This window comes from Lytechinus variegatus, chromosome 2 (genome assembly GCF_018143015.1).
Source record: "Lytechinus variegatus isolate NC3 chromosome 2, Lvar_3.0, whole genome shotgun sequence".
Lineage (NCBI taxonomy): Eukaryota > Metazoa > Echinodermata > Echinoidea > Temnopleuroida > Toxopneustidae > Lytechinus > Lytechinus variegatus.
Genome location: NC_054741.1, coordinates 65,411,691 through 65,424,263, shown reverse-complemented (window position 1 = coordinate 65,424,263; position 12,573 = coordinate 65,411,691). Strand labels below are relative to the sequence as shown.

Sequence of the window (12,573 nt, the reverse complement as noted above, 5' to 3'; positions counted from 1 at the left end):
CAATAGTATGATTTTCCGCTGTCATCCTTGTTTGATTTTTCTATGTTTATGCAAATCAAATTTGCATTTGGATGGATTACGTGAGTGCTGAAAATACTTGATTAGATATGCCATTTTTTAAATTAATAAAACAGCAATACCACAACACAGTGGTTCCTTTCATGCAAATGAGAGCATTGGTGATTTTCTACACCAAATGCTACTTTATCATTTGAAATTTTACATGAATAAAATTTTAATAGGTTTGAATATTAAGAACCGCCCCTTTCCACCACAACATATCATGAGTACAGTAATGATTACCCCCTTCCATGTTTCGTCTGGAGACAGACAGTGGTTCACACAATCGGAACATAGTTTGGAACATGTAGACATTTTACATAGAATAAATAGGCCTCGTGAGCGTTTGCCAATTTTTGGCTTATCCAATTAAATCCTGATCGTGTGTTTTTTTATAACTATGCGAATCTTAAAATGACTTTCAGAATAACTTTGTTTGATATGCACTTCGATAAATAAAAAAAGAATCGGTGTTTAGTATGTTTGATATGTTTGATTTTACTCTATATAAATAACATGATTTTGGGGGTATACTTAGAATAATATTAAGTTCCAGAGATTATTTTTAAGTTTGTTTATTTTACGGTATTGGATTATCGTCTCTTTAATATTTACCAGTTATAACTTCATGAATCAGCCCATTTTATACCATATAATTAGCATAAAGAATACAGGGGCATTCTTTGAGAATGTAGATATGTAGGGCTTGATTTGATATACATACTATAACCAAGGTTGTATTACGGGGGCAGTGAGAAAGATACAAAGAGAATAAATGGGAAGGACGAAATAAAGAAGAGTGTCAAATGGAAAGAGTTGCTTTCTAGAGGTATGTTACCATTACTTTGTCATTTAGAATGAAAAGACTTCACATCAACTCCCCACTCACATAAACACCCACACACCCCACGTGCGCGCACTTACACGCACGCTACCACGCTCCTAAATATTCTGGCCCTAATTATAACCACTTAAACATATTTTGCAGACTTCACATTTACAACCAAATTCTTCTCGTTTATGCAGAGATCAGTCAAAAATGTTATCCAAAATCTAAATAGGCCTACATGAAGTAGTACAATAATAAGTACAATTCATTATATATCATTAAACAGGGGTTCTTAAAGTAATTTTGATTGATCACTAAACGGATCGGATTTTTATTTCTTCATTTGCTTTACTTAAATGATTAGATTTTTTTCTTAATAACACCCTATTTCAACATGGACATTCTTTTCATGCAGTGTCATTTAAGAAAATGAAGTCATACCACTCTTTAATAAGGTGAACTTGTTTTAACTGCTCCCCTCTCCGAACCTCGACTAAAACTTCTATCTAAAATGCATATCCAAAACATGTAAAACGGACCAGGGGATTCCTCGGGGAGACCACTTCACAACAGGTGCAGGCAGCCGAGAGTTACGGGGGCCAGTCGGCTGGAGGCTCCATACATTTCATGGATATAGGTCATAACCTCTCCTGTACTTGCCTCGATTTCAATTTGTGCTTGTTGTCGATTCCACAAAATTATGGCGCCCAAGGGCAAAAAGTAGGATGATTCTGAGACGGTTTTCTTTTTTGTTTTGTCTCATCCAGAATCAGTTGTGTAGGCTTACCGAGTATAGAGGTTGACTGAGGAGACTTTCCTCTAATAATGTCTTCAGGGAGAATTCTTAAATTTGTCTGAAATTAAACCTGATTTATCGTTACGTTTGACAAATCTTTCGTTTCTGTCATTCCAGAAATCCACCAATGAATGATATCTTAATCGTCCGGTTAAAACGATAGTATATGTACTTCTACCCATACTGCTTTCCTGTTCTGACTTTCGTTTTGTGTTCATTCATTCATTCTTTTTTTCTATATATCTTTAACATTTTCTATTTTCTTTCCTTCTCTTGACATTCGTTTATTTCTATTTCTACTTCTTTCTTTCTGTCATCTATTTTATTTATTTTTTTCATTTTTCTTTCTTTCTGTCTTTTTCCCCCTTTTTTTTCTTGTTTTGCTTTCTGTCTGTCTTTCTTTCTTTCTTTTTTCTCTTTCTTTCTTTTTACCTATCAATCAAGTTATCCATCCATCCATTCATCTATCTATCTATCTATTTTTTTCTTTCCATTCTCCTTTTTGTATTTCTATGTTAATTCATTTGAAAAATATGTTCATAACTTTTCTCCTTTCTCTGTCTTCTTTTCTATAGTCTTTTGCCAAGGCCCACATATTATTGCTGTATCGATAACGAGTTATGGTGCTTACTCCAAGACGTTGTTAAAGATCATAGTTATTGCTTGAACTTCCTTTCTCCAGGCACATCTACGACTACCATAACTACATATCTTTTAAACACAATATAATTATTATACTGATCATGCTTCTACCTCGATTTCAGGCGTGGTGGTGAATAATAACTTGAACTGAGGACGATGACGACAGTGATGATACTTGTACTCTGTTGACTGTGATGTCATTGAGCAAAATGATGATGATGAGGATGATGATGATAATGACGTGGATTCAGATTACTTCCCTGAAACAATACCTGTTTAGGTGCAAACCTTTCAACATCCAATAGCTGACAATCATGGCGAAAAGTTAATCAGTCCAGAAGTTGTTTCCATAAGGCTTTTCGTAAATCAATCATAATCCATAACACAACAAAGAAAACTATTTCAAATATACACGTGTATGTACGATATTACGCTGAATCCTGAATTTTGTAATTTTAAGACAATATCATGACCATATGACTTACAAGCTATGTGCATTTTCAATATGCAAATCAACATTTATTTCCAAATCGTCATTCAGCTCGTATTCACACCTTCACCGGTATCATGTTTTTTCTGTCTCAAAATGTTCATACCCTCTTTTCAGACTTACACCAATTTCTCTAAATTATTACAACGATTTAGTGCAACCAGTTTCGATTTGATAAACTTACATTAAAGCTAATTGAACTCAATTTGAAACTTAGTGGATGTTTTCGACAGATATGCATTTCATAACCTAACAAACCGACTCCAGATTCATGGTTTTTTTTATGCCATCCAGTCTGCTTCTGTTTTCTTTTAATCTCGACAATGCCCCTTTAAACACAAAGTAGAACGCATACTAAGAAAACTGTTTTCTGTAATTTATCCCTTTAGCAACCCAAGGAAAACTCATGGAAGTTACCATGGATTCAGGGAACGAAGTAGCTGGCCGCGGAGATGGAAGCGGTCGTGAAACCTGGTCCAAGAAGATAGACTTCTTACTATCTGTCATTGGGTTTTGTGTGGATCTAGCCAACGTCTGGAGGTTCCCTTACATGTGCTACAAAAATGGCGGGGGTAAGTGCTCTTCTCAATCTCGTCTCTTTAGTCTGAATAAAATGCCTGTTGATGATATAAAATCCTATAACCGTATAAAGTGCGCCCAAGAAAATTGAAACTGGAGCTCCCAGTTCATTTCTCTTCGTAGGCAAATAAATTACGATATTTCGTGTACATATTCATAAAGTCAGTAATTCTTCTTTATTTTGATACCTGGGTCCCGTAACAAAAAGGTTAGCAATTAATCACTAATTTGAAAAAACAATTTTGATTGGTTCCTCGTCGGTCAACTGAGCAAAATACGCATGCAACGATGATCTTGATAGGCCATTTTTAACGATTAATCGCTAATCTCTGTATAACGAGTCCCTGATATGAGACAAAAACTTCACGCATCTAAATGCACGAGACGACTTTGAAATATTGATGTCAAAATCAGTTAAGCAGAAAATTTGGGCAAATTTGGTTAAAGATACGACGGCCGTGCGACGGTCAACGACCATGTCATTTCTTTTTGCCATTCTTTGTAAAGTTTCTTTCGCTAATCTCTAAATTAGACTGGATTCAGATTCACACGTAAGTTTCGGCGTAAATTGAATCGTCTCTGATATATCTCCGAATTTATTGTTTGTAATCTGCCATGCAGGAACGATTTACAAAATGTTCTGGTTCAAATTAAACAAGAGATTAAATTCTTAATGTGAGAGCCAAATTCATGACAAAAACATAGGCCTAATGAACAGTTCTTAATCTACAGTATCTGTGAAAACAGGCTTCCCTGTTTTGGAACGCACTATATTCAGTTAAACATATCTTTATAACACCACATTATTAATAGGTGGTTGTTTATGACGTTAAGTTTAAAATTTCATACGACAAATACATCAAAATTCATGAAATCTCATTTAGGGAAAAACCTATTTAAGATTTGCAGAATTTCCATTAAAGTGAATGTGGCTTTATTATCATCATTACTAAAATTTGTTGGAGATTATTTTGCACGTATTTCTTTATACCAATGGTATACACATTGGAGTTTGGGAATTCTGCGACACCAATGATATGTGTTGCAATAATAATACCAAGAGTATACAATCACGCATGAATATGTCTTTGAGGCTTAATGTATCGTGTTGCCGCCTTTGAGAAGATGTACATTTATTTTTATTATTTTTGTAGCCGTAGTAACAGAGCAAGGATCTATGGCTTTGCTTTTGGAATTTCAGATTACGTCGTTACAATTCCATTTGTCAATAGCTTGTTCGAATTGGGTGGTTAACAAAAAAAAAACGGGCTAGAAATACCTCAGCCAAGAATCATATCCTACAAAAATGTCAGATATGTAAGGGTTACCAAGTGGGTAAACACTTGTTTTATTCTTGTGGTAAACAATGCCCCCACTTCCCATGGTGCCGCTCCCTAACCTTACCCATAGTTTTAAAAGTAAGATTGTACTTCTTTGACAGAATGCAACTTTAAGTCATGACTAATGCATGAAGTCTTTCCGATTTACTCTATTTCGAAGATCTATGTCTATTAAAGACGCCTAATTGTTTCGCCCGCTTGCACGACTGACCGGTCACCACGGCCAAACCAGTCCAGTGGCAGTGCGCGCCCGTCAAACTCCGGGCTTGGGCCAACATGACCAAGAAATGAATTTGATGAGGGGAGACCAAGAGAGCTCGGAGAGGAGTAACGACGACGAAGGTATTCGGTGGCAGAGTTATTAAAATGTGCATCAATTTGAGAGGAGATAACACATCGAATCCGCACGCCGATTAATTCCGTGATCATCATAAATCGATGGAGAAGACGACCCAGTGCCGAGGGGATTGTGTTTGATTAAAAGAGCCTCGGGCCCTCCATCCAGGAACCTGGGAAAGAGACTTGATGGGGTTGGATTAGAGATGGGCAGAATGAACAGGATGGTGGGATTTGAATGGAGAGATGGAGGGAGTGGTCAGTCAAGAATGGATGTAGGAGATCGAGATGGGGTGAAAGACAGAAAGATGGAGAGAAAGGTGGAGGAAAGGGACAGAAATGTGATGAACATTATGAAATGATTCGTCAAAGTCGATTATAAGAAGAAAAGGAAATAATTTAGTTCATTTAGGTGGGAAGCAAAAACTGTTGAAATGAAAAAGGCAGACTATGTATATATAAAGATGTGAAAAAAACATTGAAAGAAGAGAGAGTGAGAGACTGGGAAAGGTAGAAGAGATAACACGAAGAGAGCAAATATTCTAATAGAACGAAGCAGTGTGGAAAATAGGACAAGTTAGTTTGAAAACAAATGCCAGTACCAGTATGAACATATTTTTAACAAAGATGCATATAATTAAAACCATGCTAGTAATACAATTTTATAAGATAAAATGGGACGTAATTAGGAATTGCAAGAAACTTTACATTCGATTCCAAATCAAGCTTTAATCCTTTGAATAAACCCCAATTTGTAATTGATATTTGTTAAAATTCAATTATACATTCTTGCATCGTCCCTATTACACTTGATTTTGAGACTTACGCTTGACTTCCAATCGAACGGAAGTTTTTTGAAAAGCCCAATTAGTGTTCTTGTGTGATATTACCACGTTCACATCTAACTTAGATGAGGGTTGTATATTAATGACGAGTTCGAAGATTTTTTTTAAATAGTTTTTTCAAGGAGGCAAATCCCATATCCATGGTTGACCGTTCTTGTCGTCAAGAGCCTGAATGATAGAGTTATACCCACCCCCATGCACACACACCCTCTCCCACACACACACTCACTAAAAAAGCTTCTGCTGTCTTATGGCTGTTATATAGAATTACAAGAAATCATAACAGATAACCGTACACTTATATTATTATTTTTTAACCTTTAGTCAGAGTTTCACATCATTAAAACCGACAATGAAAGAGTATTCCTATGTCTTCGGATATTTTGAACCTTTTGTGAACCTTTTGTGAACCTTTTGGAATTTTTGGAGGATTTTCTGTGTTTTATCTATACATAGGGGATCACTCTCACGAATGATATCCGCACATGTAACTTGGAATCATTACTAACATCCATCAGAATAAAGTATGGTGCTACTTCAAATTTTCTTGATAGAAAGGATCAGGTTGGTGAACAAAAGCTATTTAGATAAACCCATGAATAAATTAAATGCATGTATTACATAACATATTACGAGGAGGTATTGAACGGGGTAAGATTAATGCAAATTATTAAGCATACCAAGTGATTTGTTTGCATACAGTATGATAATGATTGTGGGTTTATGTTTATGATTGTGAATAGACTTCAAACTGTTTTGTTGCTATTTTGCTTTTCACTGTTGGAGACATTTTAGATCAATCCTGAAATTCTTTCATCCTATTGAATATTTACATGGGTTCGAGACATGAGCCTGCTGAACAGTCGGACATCCAAACTATTTACACTTTGAAGCAAAATCGCACCCTTCCTCAAATTGGCCATTGGTTTCTTTAATAGGTTCCGGTTTGGTATATTGTCCTTCATAATATCTGAGTTACCTTGATAATTTATATTTTGTGATTTCGGTATTAAGTACGATGGCCATTTTAATTTATTGAAAAATTGAAAATTAGTTTTTCGATACAATATTTTTATTTGATTGCTGGTTGTTCATCAAATACACAGTAAAAAGTTTAAACAATAGTTGTGAGAGTGACGGACTTAAACAACGTGCTTAAATAAAAAAAGAGCGTTTTTACCCCACGATCAAAATGTTTCATTTTGGGTAAGGCAGGGACAGTTTTATGGGTCTAATTTTATTGATGATGGCTGTGACAAAAGTTGTTAATGTTATTCAGTGCAGAATGTAATTGTAGAGGAATAAATGTATCAATAGAAATGAATTCAAGACTGTATAATAATTTCGTGTAGGCCCACGTACCTTCATGTATATAGTTCTCACTAGTTCCGATTCATGCCTTTCCAGCAAGCTTGCTTGAATTCAGCCGCTTAGTCATTAGAAAATACCACATTGATGGTTGTAACACCCTTCTTACTCTAAGCATAATCATTTGATTACCAATGTCGCTAAATTGTGGATTAAATGCACCTAATTTCAGGAAACTTTTCAAACCGATACTTAAATCGATTCAGGTCCTTGCTTGATCAATCGATATCAAGGAATGCGAAAACATGTTCGAGGTTCAGGGCAGATATACTATAGCAGGATGAATTGCGGCGAATTAATGACCAGATGATATTTCAGAGTGGAATTCATTCTACCCTTTTCTTCTATCTCCCTTCCGTCTCTTTGCTCTTCACTATCACATATCGTGTGTGTGGTGTTTTTTTTTTCATGTATTTTCAATCATTGGAGCTCTACATCTTGGCATACACACACCAAACATTTATCATTATCAACTACGTGTATACGCGGAACCTCATGGTATTATACACAAAAAGTATTTTTCCATCACTTAAGTAAATAACTAAACTAACTATTGACCGAAAGTTTTCGTATAGGAGAAATTTATAAAAAATTGCATTAGGAAGGAGAATGTTGTTGTGTATAGGCTATTTGTAAGCATTTTCCTTGACTGAAGAACTAACTCAGAGGTTCAGGTGATCTTTATAACTATACAGTCTTAAAGAACACCATTCGCATGTATACACGTATAGCCTTGCCAACGAAACATGAAAACATGTATGTATTAAACGAATATATGAAACCGGATGGCAACCATACAGGGAAACTAATACGATTCGATATTCAATCGAATTATCATCTCAGATGATTTTCACGATGCGATTGCTCGTTGAGGTGATTGAGATGTGCGGTGAAAGGGCCCAAGCGATCTGTTTACGAGGTTTCAACAAACCGGAATGATGTAACCCCAATAATCATTGACTTTGTCAAGTCATTTGTCGGCCGGTAACCACCAGAATGAGTAATGTGCTACAATCGTTTTCTCGTTTGCACTCACTTAACCGTGAGTATCGTTTAATCTGCTTTCACAACACAGAATATATATGATGATATCGGATTCAGATGAAGTCTACCTAAAGACTATGAAGAATTCCTCAACATAGCAAATTAAACAAAGAAAGCGAAGTGATTGAAACAGTTGTATATTAGAGAAGATAAGTGCATGTTGGTCGTAATTATGATAAGAGTAGGAGAATGCATGGCGGAAGGGTATAACACGACAAATTTTGTTCCTAAAAGATTAAGAATGATGCGGAGACTATTTTTAGATTGGGGGTTAGCAGGTTAGGGGTTATATTTGGTTTGATATGTGAACTTTCGGTGTGAGCAATCGTTGCTGGAGCAAATGTCAATGAACCTGCAGAAGACCTTGACTTTCAAAGTGTTCGTATTATAGTTTCGATGGTAAACATGATTAATTGGGAAGATTGAACAACAACATGAACAAAGCACGTGGTTTGACAATTTTGGTTTTCAATTATTTTACAATAAAATTAATCAACAAATATTAACGGATGTTTCGATAAGGAGAAATGTAATATTGCATACCTTAAGTGAATTAGTGTATATCAGCTATTTGGATATTTCTATTCCGTGTATTTTCGGAGATATCAATGCCCTTTATGTTTGTAAAAAATCGAAATGTACAAAAGACAAATGGTTACTAAACCAGTATATTTCTAAATAATTATGATTTTATTTTATTTCGCATGCTTGAGAAGAATCCTTTCCACGTTGATCAAAAAATGTGATAAATGCAACACTCTAAAAAATGAAGTGCTAATTCAGCTCTTAAAGAGCATGTAAAGTGACTGCACTTCGGAGTGCTGATTTGTCTAGTTCAAATTTGAACGAGAAAAATCAGTATTCTGAAGTGCAGTCACTATACACGCTCTTTAAGAGCTGAATTAGCACTTCATTTTTTAGAGTGAAATTTTATTGATTTATACGCGATAAATTGTTTAAAACCACAATCATATACAACGTGACACGATATCAATTAAAATGGCAGTGTAGTTGACCTTTATCTGCGCACGCGCTGGTTAATTCTGCGAACCGGCTAATAAGGAGAGTATTGGTGTAATATCATCCCGTAAATGTATCGATGAAGAAGTTTGAAATTCTAGTACGTATGAGGGTGCCAACTTGTCTTTTAGGTCAATTCGATCAACACTTACAATATTCCATTAGAGCAATGCCGCCAGTCCATTAGGGTGGCTTTGATCATCATTAATATGGTAAAATTTTACAAACGACGATACTATTTTGTAACCTCATGCTTTCGAAAGAGTTATAATGAAAAATAATTGATCGTGAATTATACTGTTCTGGAAGTACGAGCATTTTTTTTCAAAAGCTTACTTTAATATGTTGTCCATCGGAGCCGGCTGTTCAATGAAAGAGCTTCAATAAATTATAAAATAAAGAAAACTAACGGGTATCTTTAAAAAAAAGTGTAGCTGTGCATGCTGCAGCGTAATGCAAGCAGCGTAAAGATGTTTCATGTCTTTCGGTAAAGTTTGATTCTTCAGGATATTTGTAAAGAGATATTTTGACACATTGCAGTCCTATACTGTGCATGATATGGGTGTAACTATTTAGGGCCTACCTGATAATGGAATTAATTAATCATATATTGGACATTAGAAGAGATAATATGAGAGTTTTGACTAATACCTTAAATTTGAGGAAGGGGGCGAGCATCGTATATGACAAACAGTAAAACCATGTCTGGAGGAGAGTATATAGAGTATAGGGGTGCAGTTGCAACTATGAAGATAAGTGCTTTCAACATGACTTTATTCCATAAATCATCCATACATCCATAACTCATTATTAGTATTACATTTTTTATAATAATAATGATCCTTCATACCGACGTTTAAACAAATTTCCACATTCGACAATCTTTTTGTTTTTAAAGGCGCGTTAAAAAATGATTATTGTCTATTCATAATATACATTCTAATTTTCACAGATACTGTAGGCTATATTTCGTTCACACAATTTATAATCTATAATAAAAGGTTAGAATTCTAAGGGATCAAGTAGAGTTGTATTATCTTTTAAAAAGTTAATATTACACCGGCGTATTCGAATACACATACAGCTTTGTTTATGTTCAAAAAGATTTTCTTAAAACACATTCACTTTCCACGAATTTTAAGTCACATTAATACCTGCTAGCAAAATCCAAAGATTTTGTCAGTTCGTTTGGGAAGGGGGGGATAAATATAGCATAAACGCATTGAATGAGTTTGGGAATTCCTTCACATACTTTATATGTGTAAACGGACCCGACGATGGATCCTTGGGGAACTCCAGAAATAATAAATGAAAAAATGACTTAACATCATCAACACATACACATGAGAACAGGCATCGATAAATTGCAATACTTGTACTTGATAACTGACTTGCCCCCATAAATCACATTATCAAGCGATGATATTGGAGCTTACATCGATATGCTGAGGGACTGCAAGTTAACACCACTTCATGCCTTTCCCATAAACGTTGGCCGGTTATCTTGTAGGATAATGATCAAACGTGCAATAAATCTCTCAGAAGCACTTACGTTATTTCTTGAGGGTGATATTACAGGCCAATAAATTTGTATCAGCTTATAGTTTTTCAGCCCAAATACTTTTTGAAATTTCCATGTACTAGAATCGGCGTCATCATTGCAAACATTTCAAATCAAAAGTTTGATGCTTTGATAATATCCCCCATCTCCTTGTACAAGAAGATAGTGGGAATCATCTTTACATTAATAGCCTTTGTACCCTTCTTCCACTTTGCCGGATTCAGTGCACCTTCCATTATGTCCATCCTCAACCCAGTAATCTTTGAAACATTCACCTCGAACTGAAAAGTCCTTCTTAAAGCATACTTGTCATTTCTCCAAATCGAATACCTACATAATTATCTTGTGCGTGCGAAAAGGAATTTCTGAGTCCCAATAGTGAAAAATGTGAAAAATTGAAATGGTCTTATCATGCTTAATAAGACAATATTTTATGTTCAACATTACTGTTTGCTTACAAACTACCAGTGCAATCCATTGGATCCTTACACCTTGTATCTACTACCATCCTGGGGGTGACAATTCAGAATTGAATTAGCGCTTATTATAAAACAGCAATTTTGTGTACAGGGTGGTAAGATATAGCCTGAAGAAATCAGCTGTACAATGGATCGATTCGTCCGATACAAACCCCCTCAGAATCGAACGGAATGGGAGGGTAGGGTCCGTAGGGTGATCATCATAACCGGAAAGGGTGTGTGATAGTGACAAAATAAATATTTTATGGTCATATTCATGTACAGATTATCATTGTTGAAATTACATGCAGCTTATTTTGCTTTCAGGTTCAATGATTTAATGTCTTCACCGATACAAGGCTTATAGTTAGAAATACCCCATTAATATCTTTTATCCCCGTTTGAAAACTTAACACTTCCATTGATGGACATAACGGAACAAGACTGTTCCAGAGCACCTCGATACAAACTATTATATTAATCCGATTCTAAGTTTAAACAACCAATGATGCTCGGTGTTTGGAGTCCAGTTGGCGATTATTGATTGTTGCTACGTCAGGTTATACCCTAAAAGTTCATTGTTAATGGGCTTTGAATTTAGTAGTGGAATTGCCTTTATCAACACTTATTACAGATCGTTTCTCCGAATTGGCTTGTTAATGTTTACAACCTTAATGCGAGTATTTATTCCAGTACAGGTGCTTTTCTGATACCATACATCTTCATGTTGGTCTTCATGGGAATACCACTCTTCTACATGGAGTTAGCCCTGGGACAGTACAATCAAACCGGTCCTATCACAGTCTGGGACAAGGTTAGCCCGCTCTTCAAAGGTAAGTACATGCATTTTCACATCACTTTTTGAATAAATGGTATACTGATTAGACGCCTTACCAATATTTTGTATAAGTTAGAATTAATAAAAATCAGGTATTTTTTTTATTATTTTATGATATTGTAAAACTTGGTTTCTTGTAAAATGGAAGGATTGAATTTATGCTTAACTTGCAGAGATGTATTGTCCAAGATTCGTTATTGGTATGAAAATAAAGTTCGGTTAATAACCAGAATAAAATGTGTAAACAAACAGTTTGTTTTAAATAAATGTATTTATATAACCTCATTTCATTAAGGTTCTAATTACGGGATGATTATGCACAGTTACATGTTTGAAGTTAGTAAATTAATGGAATACAACTATGAAT

General features: G+C 35.2%; 1 protein-coding gene across 2 annotated transcripts in view; it reads left to right on the top strand.

The window, feature by feature from the left end:
* Positions 1–12,573, top strand: part of LOC121408676 (sodium-dependent dopamine transporter-like) — a 62,049-nt gene that overhangs the window by 35,543 nt on the left and 13,933 nt on the right. For both annotated transcript variants that reach the window (XM_041600219.1, XM_041600220.1), the window contains exons 3-4: positions 3,207–3,389; positions 12,067–12,201. In XM_041600219.1, coding sequence (XP_041456153.1) covers positions 3,207–3,389; positions 12,067–12,201 — 318 coding nt within the window. The remainder of the gene's footprint in view (positions 1–3,206; positions 3,390–12,066; positions 12,202–12,573) is intronic.